The following is a 20,939-nucleotide window of genomic DNA, read 5'->3' as shown; positions in this document are numbered from 1 at the left end:
TTCATATTCATTTTACACATGAATATTTGGTCCATAGATAGTCATTTGTTTTCTCTGCTGTAGTTTAGGTGTAATTGGATAAGGAAAGAAAATGTATTTAAGGATTTACAACATTTTGAATTACAATCATTACATTTATTTTCGGCAGTGTTTTTAACACATATTTTCTTGCAATAAATACCTTTTCTAGTGTATTTTCTCAGTAAAACACATAAGATATTATGTGAAGTTTTAAATTTGACTTATGTCCAAATAAATGAATCATTTTATTTCTCTCTTTATAACTTTTCAATACACACACATATACATATATATTATATAGTATATTTTATATGTACATATAAATTAGAGAGGTGAACTTTCTTAGGCAAATGGAATTTTGAAATTTTCCAAAACACAAGCAAAGAATTACTGGTAGCCAAAGAAACTTTTAAGATGGTTACTATCAACCTTTAAGTAGCCAATTTAAACAATATTAAGTGCATGCACATTTGTTCCATATGGATTTTTCTTTAATTTTTACTTATTGTTGTCAATATGTTGTTATACTTGATGGAAAAGAGTAAATTACTGGACTTGAAACTGATGTGGTCAGTTTGATTCAGTGAATGGGTACATATTCACATCTGGATGGTTTTAGCAAAATGTTCTTTCAGCCATAGAACAATAATATTTTCTTTGAAATGGTCAGCTACACCCAAAGGGATACAAACAGGAAACTTTATTTTAACCAAACTCATATCTTCCTTATATGAAAATCCAACCACAATCAGTCTAGTATGAGATTTTTTGTGTCTTTTTTCTTCCTATTCGGATTCATTCCAGGTGGGATAGATTGAAGTGAACACTAGTTAGCTTACTGTTTTTGCAGCCCATTGCTCCCTTAGCACAGTGAGGAACCATTGTACCATTTTCATGTTCTTTCCGGACTTAGCCTGCCTTTGTATTAGTTTTTGTAGTGTGTGAATCCCTGATTAGAGAAAAGGGATTGTGAATCAAGTACCATTTTCTCTTTTTTTTCCACCTTCTCCAAATTAGGCTTTGTGTGACTTATAGCCAGTCATCTAATTTCGGGGTGTTGGGCTTAGTCCCTAATTGTAGTGTCAGTCCAGTTCCTGCTAATGTTGAGGTCATTTCTGTATTGACTGTATTCCTGCCATAATTCAGGCATTGAGCTAGAATCTGGGACTACAAGATGAATGAGACAGAAATATGTTGTTCTTATTTATTTCTGTGTGCTGGGTGTTCCAAATGCTTTAGATGTGTGAAGGCACAATAGCAATCTATATGTTTGTAGACTACGTACAGTTACAGGTTGATTGCTCAGGCAATGCATAAAACAGTATCCAGAATATTGCCTTTGGTTTTCGAGTCTCAATTTTAGACTGAATAAACACTTAATACGAGTTAAGAAAAGAGCAATAAGAATGCTTAGAACAGCGGATTTAAAGACTTTTTCTTCTTTTTTTTACTTCAAGGTTTTTTTGTATTCAAGGGATGTCTTGGAGCACTCTGAAAAAAATGAGGGAATGTGAAAGACATGTATAATTTAAGTCTGTTCTTGCATTGCTCTCATATGCCAATGTACGAGTCCTATATTATTACAGATTTATATAGAAGAGGTTATTCTACCTCATAAAGTTTGAAAACTTCTAGGAAGCATTTATTTATAAAGGAGACAGAAGAAAATTACTCCAGCTTTCTCCAACCTATATGAATAAAAGAGATTGTCTTGAGTAGATGCATCTTTGTGTAGGCAGGCAGAAGGGCATGATCTCAAGGTGAAGGGAAATTTCTTAGGTTGGAGGAATTTAGTTTTATGAAGAATTTAGTATACTGCCCTTAATATTTCTTATTTTGTTGTGGGCAGGACCAGTGTAATGGAAAGGATGCTCTTCTAGTGCAGGATTCAGAAGACCTGGTCCAGGCATTTATTAACTCTTTGAGACTGCAGTCCTGCCACTTGCTCTCTCTGAATCTATAAGTTAGGGATAATTCTGTCTGCTTGGTGTCTCATGGTTATGGAGAGAATCAGATGAAATATACATGAAGATACTTGATAAGTTCTAAAGGTTTACTCAAGTGTTATGACTATGGGGACTATTTATTATTTAAAAGAGGAACATCAAGGTTAAATATTAAAGAAATCTTGATTATACAATATAAAAAATGTAAAATACTGTCTACAGTATTTTATATTTTTATAAAATGTTATATATTTCAGTATAGTTTTCCACACCTCTTCATTGAAGTAGTTAAAACCAATTATGTATAGTATGTATTGTGTAGTATCTATGTATAGTGTGTATTGTGTAGTGTAACACTATACAATGCAGGGAATAATCCTACACTGGCCTCTGGTGGATGGATTAAATAATATGTCTACACATAACCTTCAGGCAAAGGTATTTATGTGCTTTGACAAAGATGAGGTATCAGAAACTTCTTTTTAATTCTAAATTTTTAGATTCTGCTCCACGGAATCTTTACTTGGGACTCTTACCTTAAGTATATGTAAAGATCACCTGGGAGATGCTTATTAAAATGCAGCTTCCTGGGGATCAATCCCCCAATTCTGAATTACTAGTTCTAGTGTGCAGCCCAGGAAGCTTGACTTTCAGACCAGCTTTGAGAAACACCCTAAATGAGATTAAGGAGGGAAGTGGGAAGATGGATGAATTCATCAAAATTCTGTGCTTTTGTATATATAGTATTTCTCTAGGAATAAGTTCCATAGCTTTCATGAAATTGTCCACACTCTTCACCCAAAGTGTAAGAACAATTATTTTACTTTAAATATAACTTTAGTTTAATGTCATCATTTTATGTTATTTAAAAGATACTTTGACAGTGAAAAAGCATGACATGTTACAGGAATGATTTTTTAATTGAAATGTAGTTGATTTACAATGTTGTGTTAATTTCTGCTATACAGCAAAGTGACTCAGTTATACACATATATACGTTCTTTTTATATTCTCTTCCATTGTGGTTTATCCCAGGATATTGAGTGTAGTTCCCTGTGCTATACAGTAGGACCTTGTTGTTTATCCATTCTATATATAGTAGTTTGCATCTACTAACTCCAAACTCCCAGTGCATCCCTCTCCCTCCCCCCTCCCCCTTGGCAACCACAAGTCTGTTCTCTATGTCTGTGAGTCTGTTTCTGTTTCATAGATAAGTTCATTTGTGCCATATTTTAGATTCCACATGTAAGTGATATCACGTGGTATTTGTCTTTCTCTTTCTGACTTACTTCGCTTAATATGATAATCTCTAGTTTCAAAAAATATGGAACACTTCACCTATTTGTGCGACATGTTTGTGCAGGGGCCGTGCTAATCTTCTCTGTATTGTTCCAATTTTAGTATCTGTGTTACCAAAGCAAAGCACTACAGGAATGGTTTTACTTTGATCTTGCTAATCTCTCATACAGAGGCTAGGATATAATAGCTTACAGAATTTTAGGGTGGGCTTTGGTTCAGCATATATTCGGTCCCAAGTCTGAAGGATTATAGTGCATGTGTCTGCAGGCCAAAGTTACCCAATCACAGGGAAATCTGTCTACTTCTACTGTTGCCAGAAGAGTATCTGAGTGTTTTGCCATTAGCGAGTGCACAGGCAAGAGACTTGGGAGACCACCTGGGCTATGAAGGCATCTTGTTGCACGTACTTCTAGGAAATGCCCCTCCAATAATTTTGTGCTTTTGGTAACTTTTCTGCTCTGTATTTCATCCATGAGGATACTTTGTAAGTTTAAAAAATTTACTCAAGTGTAAAATTTTATGATTGGGGTAACGATGATTTAAAAGAGGGACCTCAAAGTTAAATATTAACGGAAACATGAATCCAAAATATTAAAAAATGTAAATGTAAAATATCATATATGTATATGTATATGTATATTTTTCTTTGATATTTCTAGGAAAGACTTCTTAAGGAGGAAGGAAATGCATGTATGTGTTCTCACTGGATTGAGGGTTTGAAGAAAATGCTTTTCACCTCTACAAATGAATGTTTATTTTTTTGTTCATGGTAGGAAAATTAGAAAATACAGAGAGGCACCAAAACACATGCATATACACATATACAGCAAAACAAAAAACATACTCTTTCTGCAGCAGTAAAATTTTTAACTACTCTGTGGTCATTCAGAATGAAGATTACATTTCTCATTCTCCCTTGCAGTTGGGTATAGCCATTTGACTAAGTATGTGCCAGTAAGAAGTGAGGGGAACTGATATGTGTAACTTCTGGGTCAAATCCTTAAGAAACGTGCCCTGGACTCTTTTAATTCCATTTCCCCTGGCAGGAACTAGGCAGTCATTAGAGCAACTCCTTAGACCCAAAGGTGGAAGCCATGTGCTGAGGATGGCAGAGAACCCCAGCAGCCTGGATCCCTGGGTCATCTCATGGAACAGAGCCTGTCTACCTGCCCTTCATTGTTACATGAGAAATAAAATTCTTATTTCAGCTGCTCTATTTTGATGCTTCCTTGATATAGTAGCTTAAACCACGCCTTCACTAGTAACAGAGGGAAATAGATGTCCAGGCTTCTTTCTCTTTCTTCATACTCTTGCTTGGAGCAAGGTTGTGGTAGTGCTTCATGCCGGATTACGTGGAGAAAGTTTGTGTCTTAGGAACGGCAGAGCAGAAAGATAGAGGGAGCCTGGGTTCTAGGATGACTTTGTGGAGCAGAACAACCATATTAGCCCTGAGCTATCTACACCTGTACTATTGCATGAGTGAGAAATAGACTTCCATCTTGTTTAACTGATTGTTACTTTGGGTATCTGTTTCATGTAGGCAAACCTATATCTAATTAATAAAGCCATAATCCCGTGTCTTAGAGATAAACCATGGGTGTATTATATATCCTTACTGAATTTTTCTGTTGATTAATATTTATATATGTATACAATTATTAGTTAAGAATATAGACTTGGTGACAACCAGGATTTGAACCTAAGCTCTGCTACTTCCAAATTAGGTGGTCTTAGGAAAGTTATTTAATATCTTTGAGCTTCAGTTTTATTATCTATAAAATGGATATAATAGGCTCTACCTCATAGGCTTATTCTTAGGATTAAATAATTATATATCTGGGCTTCCCTGGTGGCGCAGTGGTTGGGAGTCCGCCTGCCGATGCAGGGGACGCGGGTTCGTGCCCCAGTCCGGGAGGATCCCACACGCCACGGAACGGCTGGGCCCGTGAGCCATGGCCGCTGAGCCTGTGCGTCTGGAGCCTGTGCTCCACAACGGGAGAGGCCACAACAGTGAGAGGCCCGTGTACCACGAAAAAAAAAAAGAATAATTATATATCTATAAAACACACATACACATAGATGTTTGTTTATATTAATAGTACCTGAATTATAGTAAGGGCTCAACCTAATAGTTTCATTCATTTATATATTCAGCAAATTTATTATAATTATTTCGTAACAGTGTGATCATACTATATACTCTTTTTGTAACTTGCTTTTTCATATAACATTATGCTATGAACATCTTTCCATGTCAATAAATTTGGTTATTTAACAGTATTTTTCATGACTGCATTGTATGTAATTGTATGGATAGGCCCTTATTTATTTAGTCATCCTTTTTGTTGAACACAGGTTATTTCGAATTTTTTGCTTCTATAAATGATGTTATATTGCACGTCCTCATTCATACAGTTAATGCTCATTGAACACTTAGTATGTGTGAAGTGCTGTTCACATAAGTGAACAAAAGAGACAAAGATCATTATCTTCGGGGAATTTGCATCCTGTAAGGGGGAGATAGACAACAAACAATAAACACAACAAATAAGAAAAATATCTGTGTTAGAAAATAGTAATTTCTCTGGGAAAGAAAACGAATACAGAGCAGAGTATGGAGGACCATGAGCGCTAGTAGCAGGGGTGTAAGGTTGCAATTTTATGTAGGGTGATCTGGTTCGGCCTCCGTGGGAAGGTAAAATCTGAGTGAGGATTGGAAGGAAGAGAGGGAATTAAGCCTGCAGAGACTTGAGGACAAAGCATTTGAGGCCAAGGGAGCAAGGCAACGGCAGTGCCCGGCCTGGTTGGGGAATAACGAGGAGGCCAGAGTGACCAGAGTGGCCTGAGCAGGGGTGAGAGGAGGAGAAGCTGAGGTCAGGGAGTGTGGAGGTGGGGGTGGGTGAGGCATGGATAGCCTTGTAGGTCCTTGTAATGACTTTGGCTGTATTAGTAGTAGTATTAATTTTTGGTAGCTACATTTTTGCACCCTTCTTATTTATGGCCTTTGGATAAATTTTTACACATGGAAATGCTGGTTCAAAGATATGAAAAAATGTAAGGCCTTGATTAAGTAAAAGTTTTCAGGGGAATAGATCAGACATTTTTGGCTTTGTAGTGAAATCTTTGCCCACATATTTAATTATTTTTTGGGATAAATTCTTAGACATGGAAATGCTGGCTGAAAGATATGCAGAATGTTATGTCTTTGAGTGAGTAAAAGTTTTAAGGGGATAGCTTCTATTTCTCGTAGGCAGAAGTCATGGCCTTTAACCTTCCCAATTCCTAGTCTTCCAGCCTAGTGTGGTGCTAAGCACACAGTGAGCTCACTGGGTGAAGTGTAGTCTGTCAGTCTACCTTTCAGTCTTAATCATTACATGTCCTTGGGAATGGGGAAACAACATTTTCCCTTTCAGGAATTGTGAGTAAGTTTCTGATGGAGAGGTCCCTATTCTCCTTAGGCTTACATTTTAGTGGGAAGAGATAGAGCACGGACAATTAAGAAAGGTAATTGCAGATGATTTCAGATACATTTGAAGAAGAAAACAGGATCATGTTTCTAAGGCTGTGACCATATGAGACAATAAGATGATCAGAGTTGTAGCTTCAATTACTGTATGCATTTTTCCCCTTGTTGGGGTGTGAAGGGAAGCTGGAACTCTGTGGTTGGCCTTTGCGTTGATTTCAGCATGTCGTGGCACCGCATGGAATTGGATTAGTGCTGGCGGTCTTTGGATCCAACTCAGTATTAGAATCAAGGGGGTACCAAATGTGGAAACAATCCAAATGTCCATTAACTGGTGAATGGAAAAGCAAAATGTGGTCTATCCCGGTAATGGAATAGTTTTTGACAATAAAAAGGAGTGAAATACTGATATATACTACAACATGGATGACCCTCAAAGATGTCATTCTAAGTAGAGAAGTCAGGTACAAAAGACCATGTATCATGTGATTGTATTTATATGGAATGTCTAGGAAAGGCATATCTTTAGTTATAAAAAGTAGATTAGTGGCTGCCTGTGTTTGACAGTAAATGGGGAGTGGCTACAGATGAGCACCTGGGACTTTTTGGGGTGATGGAAATGATCTAAAAATGTAATTGTGGTGATGGTTGGACAACTCTATATATTTATTAAAAATTATTGAATTGTACACTTAAGTGAATTCTATAAATACACCTCACTAAAGCTATGGAGAGGTGGAGCTACTATTCATGGATACCTAGATCCTTACCTGAGTGCTTCACTGGATGAGCATATGGCCTCGTGACTCTGGGTTTGGCTGAAGAACTAGGAGGATGCTGCTTGTCATAAATATTTCCTATTAAGAAAATAAACCATTCGTGCATAGCCTTGAAATTTTTAAGTAGACAAGGACAGTGATACAATAAAGAAACAAGATCCTACTTTGTGTAGACAGTGTCACCTACAGGTGTCACCCTGTTAGGCATTCTGGGAGCTCAGGGAAGCTGTGCTCAAATACACTGCATCTGCTCCCACGCTGGACCAGCTCCCTTCCGTGGCCTTGACTAAAGCAGTTGGGAAGGTGAGTTTATCTTATGGGATGATATGTGTGGCCTCTTTGCACCAACATGTAATCCATTTGACAGGTTGCAAGCATGCCGTAATATCTACTGCCACCATCACAGAGATTATTTAGTTGTTGTTGTTGTTTTTAAGTTATCTGGGGCATGCCAAATTAAAAGAATAATACAGATTGTCATGGGAAGATAAAGTGAACATTCTGAGATATCTAGAGGGAGGAAACATAACCGCTTGGAGATAGTGTCTTCATTACTGTTCTAGAAACACAAAAAGAACCCACTTTGTGACCTCTTTTCCCCTTTCTTAAATCCATCGCTGAGGCTCCCTTTACTTCTCACCTGGATTGCCACAGTAGCGCCATACTTTCTAGTATGCAAGTGTCTGAACCACTCTGCCGCATTCCATCCATTTCATCTTAGAGCACAGCTCTAGTTATGACTCCCAAGGGCCTTGGTATAGTACAGAGTTTTTGTCAAGCCCTGCAAATAGCAGCCCTTCCATGCATCACAGAATATGTGCTCCTGCCTTCCTGGAATACATGGTGGTTCTTCCTCAGGCCCCACGTGTTTCCCGCCTTGGGAGCTTTGTTTGTGCAGTTTTCCCTTTGTGGGATACCTCCTTACTGGGCTCACCTGCTGAAATCGTAGCCATCTTTCAAAGCCCAGCTCAGACTCCCCATTCCTATATGAAGCCTTCTGTGATTCTCCCAAACCAATTGTGATTTCACCCTTCTCTAACTTTGTGCTCCCTTATATCCTCTGTGTTAGTTGTGTTCTATTTGAGTGGTTTGCATACCTGGCTAAACTTCTTAGTGTGTAGACTCCATGAGGGCAGGGACTGGGTCTTACCCATCTTGGGTCACTTTGCACATAGTTGATGCCCACGATACAACCTGTGGGTTGAATAAGTTGCATAACTCAACTACCACTCAGCTTTTCTCCCTGAAAATAAACTTACAGCAACTTTACACTTTCCTCACTCTTTTTTTTCTCTCTGTGAGTGCCTAACACTGGACATTTCAAAAATGTCAACTTACTGCTATTGTGTCCCTCATCTTGGACTTTTGACACACTTTTTTTTTTTTCTGAGCTAGGGTTGTGCATTTGTGTCTTGGCAGCTGGAGAGCTATGTCTGTGAGTAATGAGTCAATTATTATCCAGCCTCGGGGAAAGTACAATTATTCCTGACTGGCCAGGCTAAGGTAATCCTCTCCTCCCTGTGCCCTTTCCAGTGAAGAACATGAAACAGTTGGAATTCAGACCACTGCAAAGGGAATTTAGACACAACATTTGTCTGCTGAATTTAGCTTCTTTGGACTTATTCTGATTTATGATTGATTGCTTTTTAAATTGCTTATTTAATCCTAATGACTGTCGCTCCAGGGGAGGCCATATACCAAGGAGTATGTGATCAAGAAGCAGTGGAGTGAAGTAGCTTGGCTGGGCAAATGAAGAGCAAATATTGTCCAGAGCAACATTGCTTTAAGCTAGAGTATGATATGAAAATCACCCCCCTGACTTTCAAAGTACCCAGTCTTGTTATAAGCATGATTGCTTATCCCCTATGATCTTGGCAGGAGGTTTTTGGCAACTACCCAGTGTTGCACAGAATTTCCCCCCCATGAATTTTTCTTTCCTCCTTAGCAACATATTCAGTATCTCTTCACAACTCAGAACACACTCTTGATTTGTATTTCTGTTGACCATGGTGCAGAAGAACAGACACTCAGGTGTTGCTGGGAGAATTAGGTCATGAATTCTGATGTTGGTTGTGTTGATCTGTGAGAACTTCCCTGTAAGTGTAAACTTTCTTCTCAGCTCATGGACACTAGTCTGGCCTTTGAACGGATGAATTTGAATTTTTGAAAAGTTTCTTTCAAAACCGAGTTCTCTGAAACTGACCGCTTTCCTCTGAAAGATGTACAGTCAATTTACAATTGGTGTTTATCAAGGCGTCCATAGTTTCAACCTTTTGCAGGAGTGTAACCTTTTTCTTTGGCCTGACATTAGACATTGTAGGTGTAGTTGGTGACCTTGTAAGGGAGATCTGTTGGAAACTTGTCTGTTTGGTATCAAAAGAAAATTGGAATTCCATTGCTTCAGAATAATGAAACCTTTAGCAAAAACCTTTGTTTCATGTGTATTGAAGTTTTGACTCAGAAATGCCCAAAGAAACACTCTTTCAGGTCTCAGTAACCGACTTGTTCTCTGAAATATTGCTGTTAGATTTCCAAAGTGTATTATGTCTGGCACTTATTTCAAAGCAAGGAACATTAGGGATAAGATGAAAAGGTAGAAAAGGACTCTGATGAAAAATAGAAACAGAAGAAGATGAAACGCACACTTGGGTGGCATGTTTGGATGGCCACCAGGATAACTCTGGGAAGCAGCATCTGGCACTCTAATCAGACTTTAGGCCACTTCGGATTCTGGGCTGTGCCAACATCTGCCATTTTGTCACTTTCATATTGAAAAATAACTTTTTCCCTATCTTCTGCTGCCAAGAGATTTTTTTTTTTTTTTTGCTGTTTTTTAAAAAAATGATAAAAGCATTTGTAAGAAGCACTTCGGGGCCTTTGGAGTGAAATAGTACTTACTCTTGTGAAACTGCTTTCAAGGTTTAGAAAGGAGTCTTAAACTGTAGGTTCAGTCAGAGAGGGAACAAGTTCTTTTCTGAATCTTTCCATATTTTAAAAATGAAAGCTTTATGTTTATGAAAGGACGAAGTTTTGAAAGAGTAAACAAGAAACTGTGTTAGATCTGAGACCTCAACCATCATTCCACGTCAGCATCAGAAGCTGGGACTTCATTACGTTTTGCTCTTTATTTTGAAGGAGTTTCATCTGGTTATTTGTCACATAACCTGGTGTTTTATTGGAAATGGCAGAGGAGTGCACTGAGTGATTATAAGAACAAACAGAACTTGTCCTTATGGAACATCTGTTCTTCCCAGACATCACTGTGGTTTTCAAGTATGTAAGTCAGTAGATTATTACAGTAGTGTTGTGCTGAGTACACGGTATTTTCTCAGGAAATACTAGGTTTAGGCTGTGCTAGACTTAAAGGATAAGCAAGGAGAACTGAAACCGTTCCGCCTCTTATTAGAACGGGGCACTGAGGAATGGCAGGGAGCCCCTGGAAGTCTGCTTGCCTCTAACTGTGGTGAAGTTTGAAGAACCTTTCATTCCTCCTCACTCCTGTTTCCAAGCACCTCCATGCCTGTCTTGCTCCACGCTGCTGCCATGGCTTGTCTCTGCCCCAGGACTGATGATTTTACAGTCATAATTGTGGCTGTAAAAGAGGAAGAAGTCAGGGAGGGTAAGTCCTAAGACCATTTTGTCCTCACTTCTGTGGCCTGGCATCATCCTGGTTACTCCAGCAGTGTTCCTGTAACCCTCCCATCACCTTCCTGACTGAGACCCTCAGCCCCTCCACCCCCAGCAGCCAAGGTGAGTGCTTCATATCAGAGTTTGCAGGGATTCATTGTGGCACAAGGCAGGGGTCACCCGTCCCAGTAGTAGCTAATTAGATGGGTACTGGTGCAGGAGGCAGTAGAGAGAGCTGGCCTGAGCTGGTGGTGTTTGCTAATAAATCCCTTTGAAAGAAAAAGTGGTGCATTAAATATTTGTGTTTTCCCTCTCTGGCTTACTGAGCTAATGCTGTATTATAGGCTAGGCTACCTTATCTCTGCTCCCCAACAGTATTTCTGTGTTAATGTCCTATAGATATCCCTACAAGTCTTTTTTTTTCTTTTTTTAAAAATAAATTTATTTATTTATTTGGCTGCGTTGGGTCTTTGTTGCTGCGCGCGGGCTTTCTCTAGTTGCGGCGCGCAGGCTTCTCACTGCGGTGGCTTCTCTTGTCGCGGGGCACAGGCTCTAGGCGCGTGAGCTTCAGTAGTTGTGGCTCACAGGCTCTAGGGTGCAGGCTCAGTAGTTGTGGCGCACGGGCTTAGTTGCTCTGCGGCATGTGGGATCTTCCTGGACCAGGGCCTGAACCCGTGCCTCCTGCTTTGGCAGGCGGATTCTTAGCCACTGTGCCACCAGGGAAGTCCCCCTACAAGTCTTAATTCTACCAATGATGAGGTATTCAGAAGCAAACAGGATTCTGGCTGCCTTGCACCAGGCCGAGATCATTAGAACAACAAGAATCTTTACCGATTTTGAAGCCATGGAACCAGTGGCTCTAGAGAAACAAACATGCCACTTTGGTGGGTTAGGCTGTTTTGTAACCCCTTCAGTTAGATACCTGCCCAGGTTGTTCACAAATAAACCCATGTCTCCAGAATCTTTCCATGGTGGAGTATTGTAAGGGGATGGAACAGGGTGCCCTAATCTGACAGTAGCTTGATTTCTGCCGCTTGGCCTCTTTTGAACCCCTTAGTCACTCTTCTAGTGATCCTTGAAGTAGATTCCTGTGTTTTGCTATTGTCATTTGCACCAAGGGAGTTCTAGTTTTAGTATGTGCCATGCTCCCTGGGTTCTTCTTGTACTGTTGTAAACTTTTCTTCTTTGTCTCCTTTCTGGGCTTTTCAAAATTTCTTTTTTTTTTTTTCTGCTTTATTCTTCTGTTCTCTCAGAACCCTTTCCATTCATGTACTGTACTGTTCTAAGTTGCACAGCAGTGAGTGCTGGATTAGGAAGGCCTGGGTTCACATCCCCACTCTGCTACTTACCAGCTGTGTAACTTTGAACAAATTATTTAATCTCTCTGTAGGCCTTGGTTTCTTCACCTGTAAAATGGGGATACTAACAGTACGTACCTCTAGGGTTGTTGTGAGGCTTAAATGAGATTTATGAGATGCATAATAAAAGACAGTCTGACCCTCAAGTAAGTGTTAACTCTTATTTATTTTAATATTGCTGCTAATATTAAAAATAATTTTATGGCTTAAACCACCGCCCCAGTGTAATCAACTACCAGCTCTTTACCTATCGCTGTGATCTCTCTCCCACATTTTAGCCTACATTTGCAGCTGCCTCTGGGACATTTCCCTCACAGTTTCCACTGGCACCTCAAATACAGCATGGACAAAGGTTAATTCATTCTCTCTCATCTGAATTTGTCACCCACATTTCTGTTAATGTCATCATGTTATAATTTTCTCTTAATTTAGGATGAATCTTAGACTCTTTCCTTATCCTAAGGACATAATCATGAATGTGCAAAGATTTAGCACAAACGTATTCATTGTTTATAGTTTTAAATAGTTGAGAATAAGAATTGGTTAAATAAACTATGTTAAATATATACACTGGAATTCTCTGTAATCATTAAAATTATGGAGAATATGCAATAGTATGAAAAAATATTGCTCTCAAGTTGACTTATAATATGGTATGTACAGTACAATTCCAATTGACTTTTAGAAGTTTATGGGTAAATAGATAAAAATGAGAAAAATAGCCACTGAAAAAATTTTGTTGCAGCTTTTCTGTCTTGTAGGATTATGAGTGATATTCTAATTTTAATCTTTTTCTTTTACAAATTTTCTAAAATCATCCATACATTGCCTCCATATTTTTAAAAAACCCCTCAAATTTAGAAAAAAAATGAGATCGGTAATGTCCAAGAGTCTTGCAAATACATTATTGACCTCTTAACAATGGCTGAGAACAGTGCTGGATACAAACTTATAAATGTTTGTTGAATAGTGAATGAAATAGTGTTATCTTTCTATGCATTTTTAGAAATAAGAGTGTTTAATGCTTCAAGCATTCAGTTTGTAGATTTTTTTGAAAAGTATTTTTTTTGTTTGGAAGAAAGATTCTCAATAAACACAAAATAAACTAGACTGGATGTGGTGGGTGTTTTCTAATATCATTTCAGATAATGTGACCAAAAGAGGAGCCTTTGGAACCAATTCTTCAGAAGACAATTTTCCTTCAGTAAAATTTACTCAGAGAAATGAACCAAATGATCACCATCTTAGCAATAAAGCCGTCTTTCTTCGTACTTCGTCACAGTGTTCAGAAGAGGAACAGGTAATACGATAGCACATTTACAGAAACAGAGAAAAAAAATTCATCATGAATTTAAAAAAAGAAAGAGACCATAATAAGAAACATCGGACAGCTATTGGATCAGTAACTCAGACTCCTAATTTTAGAAGGAGTGCCTTTGGGATACTTTAATGAAAATCATCATTAGATTTCATGATTTCAACAGCCAACTTTTATGATAGTAACTTAATTATCCCTAATTTTTGTTAAAAACCTCTTAAGGATCTGCCATCTACAGATTTTTCTTGAAATTATGTCTATATTTTAGCTTGTCCTCTGGGACAAAAGAGTTCCTTTTTATAATTCTCTGTGTAAATGAGAGTTTCTTTTACCTGTCCTGAATTCATGTCCTTCAGACTTAAAGTAGAATATGTTACCTTGGTTCTTCCAAGATTTGGTCAATAAATAAATGTTAGATGCTCTCTTCCTAATCTTGAAGACTTCATAGACTATATTCACATTATCTTTAGCTATGGTTTTTAACTATCAAGGAATCCTAGTGGAAGCTGTTCTATTTTTTAAGCCATTTGAGTTTCTACTTTCTATCTCATCGTGTATTCCCTGTGATATTGTGGACAGAATTGTATATGAGATTATGGTTTTATTCAAGGGAGAAAAATCTCCATGTTAGAAGTGTGTTTATATACAGCGAAGGGCTATAATTCTTTAATCTATAACTTATTTCCAGTGAGGTGATTATGGGACAAGAACTTTTCTTTCTAGAGGATTCACTGTCTACTGGCCATCATTGGCAATTGGAATTACATTTTCTATTGAGTCTTTAACCAGTGTGTGAGAGGCAAAGAATTGTTCCACGGTATTTTTTCCTAGTGACTTGAAAATGTTGTATTAGCATTCTCTGATTTGTCCTTCAGAGGCTCATTGGGATGGGATGGGACGGGAGCTGGGGTAATGAGGTGCGGAGTGTTATATTTTACACATGAAAAAATTGAGGTTAAATAATTTACCCTAGGTTACACTGTAGATGAGTCTAGAAGACAGAAGTAGAAGTCAGACCTCCTGGAACCTATTCCCTGATGGCTGCTATGACTTAGTGAATCTGCTGTCACTAAGGTGTCATGGTTTGTCACGCATAGCTAATTAACAGAAAACGGAAAGGGGATTTTAGTTCCTGAAGGGCTACAAGATCAGCTCCTTTATTTTCACTTGTTTCATGTTCCCATCAATATGTCCTCAATGTTTTTTGTTTGTTTGTTTGTTTTCCCAGATAGTGATGGATGAAGGCCAAAAAGTTGGCAGTTCCTTTCAAGGTGATCTGAATCGGGCAGGAAAGGTGAAGGTAAGGCATGATTCGATTTTATTCCATGGGCAAAACCCAGAAAGAGCATAAAAACAACAGAAACCTCACAGGACTCATTTGCTGTCTGTCATACAAATTTGGAGAATTCAGCAGATTTTGTCTATATGCTTTAAAAAGAAAAAGTGGTGTTTGATTATCTTAAACTGTCCTTGGTTGCCTGGGTTCTGGATCTTTTTTCCTCAAAGCTTTACAAATGGAAGGGGTGCTTCAGTAGAGAAACATGACTCTCGTCCCCTTGAACATATACCGTTAATTAAGAGAAATGACAATATAACAGATTCTCAAGTTTTAGTACTGAAACCATCATATGGAAGATAAATTTTTGCTGTCCCTTGGAAGTCAAAAAATAACTGTAGTTATGTACTTCCAAGTAATGGAAGCTACAAGCCATGGTCTGGCAGGTAGAGAGTGGGGAAGAAAGACCCAGGCTGTGTTTTGAATTCCAATGATGAGATCTAAATTTATAATTTGACGGCATTTTGTTATGTACATGTTTTAGGTCATAAGCATAAAAGGCATTTTGACATCATGCCTTTACTAGATCTGCCTTCCTGCCAGTGGTGAAATCATTTGTTTATTCAAACTCTTTGATATTCACCTGAGATAAATTGGTTCATGTCTGAAGTGTTACCATTTTGTTAATCTAAAATGTCTCATTGTCAGCTTGCAGTGGAAAGCAACATTGAAATGCTGCTACTGTCTGTAAAGGTCGTTTGCTCTGCTTTTTACCTTTGAAGTAATTTTCAGTTTTATTTGCTCAAAAGAGAGAACACTTGATTTTTTGCCCTGTTCACCTCTCTTGTGATTACATGGGGCAGGATGATTTTGTCTTGAATGAACCTTCTTCCTTGCTTTCTTTAGTTTCTACTCTCTCTTTGGAATTTAAAGCACACTGTTGTGAGAATAGCCAGACCCACCACCATCATTTGCTTGAGGAGCAAAAGCAATAAAACAAAACCAAAAAACAGAAACATTGTTTCAGACTGTCTTGATGGTGGTATATATTCTGAATCAGGAACAAAAACTTTTCAAAAACTTCCCAGTCTGTTTTTTCCCTTTCAGTATAGAGATCTTACTGTGGTGCCCAAGAAATCCGGGCCAACTTCCAGATTTAGTGCTTCCTTCAGATGTCGCTGGGAAAGCACAGTGAACACAAAGGTCTCTATCTGGGACTCAAAAGTTAATGAGAAAAGGAGATTCATTTACTCACTTGAGTGTTGTGGAAGTGGATTCACTGATTCTTAATTGCATATTTTTCTCTAGGTCTAATTTGCATAAAGATGATGTTAATCCTTTTCTAGGTAGACAACTTCCTTGATTTAGAAGATTTGGACATGGATGAAGACATTAAGCCCCAAATGAGTAAGAGTATGCTTTCTGTTTCCTTTCTACACTGCTTGACCTCTTTCTTGAAACTACAAATAAGACTTTAGACAGCTTTTCTTTTCTTTCTTTCTTTTTTTTGGGGCAATCCTTACCTCTACTTTCCCTGAGATAGGAAAAACTGGAGTCCTGCAGTCTCTTTTTCGATAATAAAGATTTCAGCTGAAAGGTCATACAAAACTTGTTGAAGGTTGTAACATCTTTGGTCTTAAATGAAGGAAAGGTGTTCTTCCTCCCCCCACCCCATTTACCATGTGATTGATTTTTGGATAATTGTCTCAGAGTCATTTAAGTCAAACCCTTATTTCTTAGAAGCACCATGTAAATTGAGATTATTTTTGAGTGCTACTTAAAATATCAGTTGATCATAAAAATCATAAAAATTATGAGAATTGATCATAAAAGAAACAAAAAAATAAAATCCAAATCTTTGCTTTTATAAATATTTATTAATATGTAAACCAAACAATTAAAACTAAAGATATAGTGTGAATGTTTTTTCTGGGGCTTTCCCTGAGGTTTATGTAGATGAGGCCTTTTCCTTTCTTGGTTAATATTTCTGTGTAAGCCTAGGTATCCTTTGTTGCTCAAAGGGGCTTTGAAATATGTTCAAAATTTGAGTTACTTGTTTTGAAAACTCTCCTTCCTAATTTAATATGCAAGAATATCTCAAAATTAGTTGAATGTTAGGGAAGGGGCAGTTTCCATGGGGGTTTGGTTGTTGGTGTTTGATTGTTGTTTATAGTCCTTAGGTGGTCATAAACAGCGATTATGGTCATTATTGTTGGGGAAGGGGGCTTCTTTATAATCACACAGGAGTTAAAGTGCAGGGTGTAGTTGGTTGGGGGATGGCCACTGTCTGTAAACTGACTGTATAAGCCTCTGCTTTGGCTTGTCTGTTTGCCTGAATTTGAGAGGCTTTGGTAATTGGAAGCAATTAACATTTCTTTTCTGCTTCCAAACAGCACACTACTCCATTGAAGGCTCTGTTACTCAAGCACTCTATTAACCAATAGACTTCGCAGATTTTTTTCCGTACTTGCTTGGTTCAAGGGAGATCAGAGATCTAACAGAATCACAGAGGTTCTCTTAACTTTAATGCCTTAGGCAGCTCTGAATTTCTTTATTAGAGCAGTTTAGAGGCTCTGATTGGATTAGAAGGGATTGCTGAGGATTTATGAGGAAGCCACATTTGTGGAGCAAGCACACTGTTTCTGGGTTTTGGGTGATTTGGGGAAAGGGAACAGATTCCTGGGTCCTGTTCCTAAGAAAGAGTCTAATTCAGAAGGTCTTTTGTGGCATCTAGTGATCTGCATTTTTAACCACTACCCCCAGGGGATTCTGATATATAGTTCATGTGGATGATACTTGGAGTCTGCATGTATACCTTTACAACATAAAATTAATTTCATAGGAGGGCACAGAAGTGCACAGGTTGAACATTTTTGTGATGGTTTAAACTTCTTGCTTTCTGCCAGTAATGAGAAGGTCTGTATACTGACATAATCCTGCATAGCCAGCGAATCTGATTTTGGTTGTATCAATATTTTAAATTAGTCTTCTTACCTTTTCCATTATTTTCACATTGTTTTCTTTAAACTTTTTTTTTTTTTTTTTTTTTTTTTGGCTGCGTTGGGTCTTTCTCTAGTTGAGGTGCGCGGGGGCTACTCTTCGCTGTGGTGCGTGGGCTTCTCATTGCGGTGGCTTCCCTTGTTGTGCAGCACAGGCTCTAGGTGTGCAGGCTCCAGTAGTTGCAGCACGCAGGCTCCGTAGTTGTGGCACACAGGCTTAGTTGCTCTGCAGCACGTGGGATCTTCCCGGACCAGGGATCAAACCTGTGTCCCCTGCATTGGCAGGTGGATTCTCAACCACTGTACCACCAGGGAAGTCCCTCTTTAACCATCTTTTAAGTTTTTTTTTTTTTTTTTTTACCAGATCTGTTTCTGTTGTTTAAAAAATTGCAAAGAAATGTCTCACTAGTATGATTTTTCTGGAAATCAGATAACAGGTAGTTTTGCATTTGTGTGTATAAAAGCTTACTGAGGCTGAACCAAGTCTCAGTGGACTTGCATGAGGTAGTCAGTACCTTCTCAGGTGTAAAATAATGTGAAAAGCCAAGGCTAAAAAGCAACCTAGGCTTCAGTGATCTATTCCAATTACCAAAAAGACCACCAAGCTTCACAATTTTCATAATGCACAATCTGGGTCATTTGAAAGGAAAGAAAAAAGAAATAGTTGTGCCAGGGTGAATTTTAGATTGCGTCTGATTAGTATTACACTTAAGGAGTGGGAGCAGAAGGCGAATATTTATATCAGATGGGAAACGTGACATTTTAAACAGACAAGTTGCTTATATAATTTTGGCAGCTGAGGGGTTTACTGATTAGATTCTGTTGTTATTGTTTAAGCAACAGATTTGCTTGGGGCAAGAAGGAAGTGAGTTGCATATTGTTTTTCTACCACTGACTTTATTTGTTCACCTTTTTCATTTTCATAAATATTCTCCAAGATTCAGGCGCTTGTTTCTGTCCCAGTATTTGGCTTATTGTTTTGGCAGCCCAGGTGGAGACAGTTTTTCCAAGCAGACAACTCAGTGCTGTGCTATTGACCAGTTGTTGGAGGGAACCTTGGCCACAGAGTTTGGTGCCCTGTGTTTATTTGACGTCACATTAACCATTTTTTCCTCCTTTGAGATAAGATAGTTAACCTGATGGTTAGTTACTGTCATGCTCCAGACTGTTACCCGAAAATATTATTATTTGGAATAGGTATTAGTTATTATGCTTTGGCCATTGGAGTAGGAAGAATCTTCTGGTCGTCTTTATTTTTTACCCCCTCAGTTGGCCCAGCATGTTCTCTGGATGAGTGCAGAAGGTCAAAGAGACTTTTTTGAGGCCTAGTTTTCAGAATTATACTGTCTTATACAAGTTTCTTGACCAGTGGGTATACTTATGCTATGGTTGATTGTGTTGGATGAAAATGGGCAATTGATTCCTGCTCAAAGATTGGCAGCCTTATTTGATTTTCATTTTCAATCTCTCCAGTACTCCCAGTTCTAATGAAGGCATCATTTTCTCTCTCTCTCCCTCTTTTTTTTAAAAAATTCTTTCCTTATCTGCAACTTTAAGGCTTTATGTAGCCTATGAATGACCTGGACTCTTATTCAAAGATATTTAACAACTGTGACTGGATCCTGGAATAAAATAAAGAATAAAACAGATCTGGTTCCTGTCCTTGGAAATTTGTAGTTTATTGGAAGAATCAGATATATCACAAATATATAATTACATATGCTTTAGATCTCATGAGAGCATATGGCAGGGGAATTTAATTTGTCCATGGATCAGAGAAAGTGCTGAGAGCCTGAGATCTAAAGGATGAGTAATTATTAACTGGGTGAGGGGTGGGTAAGAGAGTATAGGAACAGCGTAAGAACAGTGTGTGTAAAGGTTCTGAGCTAGGAGAAGATGGCATATTTCAGCCAACACAGTTTAGGCATTTCATTTACTTTCCACTTGGGACTGTTAAAAATCATTCCTTCATTGCTTAGAAGATCACTAAAAGATCATTGAGAGGGAAAAATCCTTGCTTCAAAATGTTCCTCTATCCCTGTTCCTCCAATTTTTTTTTAATGTGCAAACTTATCCATCTATTAAATTCAAACTTGAAAGCCATATCAACCACAAAGGCAAATGCTTCCACTGCATTCCTGAGAAGAGAACAGAATTGGGATGGTAATTCCACCCTTTCAATAATTCCTCTATTTATTTCTCCCCAAGGGTAAAGGAAGGCATTATCTAATTGGAGAGATTAGGGAAAAAAACTGATGTGTATGGATGAGACATTTTGTTTCTTCTTTTGGGTTCATGCTGTTTGGAAGGTGTATGTCCCCTTTTCTGTACCTGTGTCACCTTTCTTATAGTAGACACACTTTAAAAGGGGCCCAGGTCTGCCTTACATGGTGGTTTTCAACCTGAGAGATACATTGGAATCGCTTGAGGAGCTTAAAAAAAACCGACAATACCTGGATCCTGCCTTTGGAGATCCTTTCCCAGTAGTCTGGTGTGTGCCCTGGGCATTGGCAGTATTTAAAGCTTCCCAGGTGACTCTAACATGCATTTGAAGCTGAGAACCATCTCTAGACAAATGTCTGGAGGTATCACTCTCTGAGCCCCTACTCTAAGGGCTCTAGGGATGTGAAGAGGTTCTCCTTATACCTGGCTGGATTCATGTCATCTGTGCAGACTCCCTGTCAGGTGGGATAGTCCAAGGTCTAGACTTGGAAGGAAAGTTTGATAAATAAGAGGGCAAATTGTGACTGCAGGACAAGCTCTGTTTTCAAAGTCAGCTCTATTAGTTATAAAGCTCATATTTTGATCCCCATCTTTTTGACTCCTGTATGGATTTTTCTTTTATTTCTGTAT

General features: G+C 38.4%; 1 protein-coding gene across 3 annotated transcripts in view; it reads left to right on the top strand.

Annotated features, from left to right (window-relative positions):
* IFTAP (intraflagellar transport associated protein) overlaps nucleotides 1–20,939 on the top strand; it is a 59,455-nt gene that overhangs the window by 23,752 nt on the left and 14,764 nt on the right. For 2 of the 3 annotated variants that reach the window (XM_082629091.1, XM_082629092.1), the window contains exons 3-5: nucleotides 13,639–13,793; nucleotides 15,040–15,111; nucleotides 16,434–16,494. In XM_082629091.1, coding sequence (XP_082485217.1) covers nucleotides 13,639–13,793; nucleotides 15,040–15,111; nucleotides 16,434–16,494 — 288 coding nt within the window. Of the gene's footprint in view, nucleotides 1–10,935; nucleotides 11,128–13,638; nucleotides 13,794–15,039; nucleotides 15,112–16,433; nucleotides 16,495–20,939 lie in introns of those variants that run through there. The other variant, XM_082629093.1, reaches the window with a different exon arrangement.

Source organism: Mesoplodon mirus, assembly GCF_964341445.2.
Source record: "Mesoplodon mirus genome assembly, chromosome: 7".
Classification (NCBI taxonomy): Eukaryota; Metazoa; Chordata; class Mammalia; order Artiodactyla; family Ziphiidae; genus Mesoplodon; species Mesoplodon mirus.
This window is presented reverse-complemented; position numbering and strand designations above follow the sequence as displayed.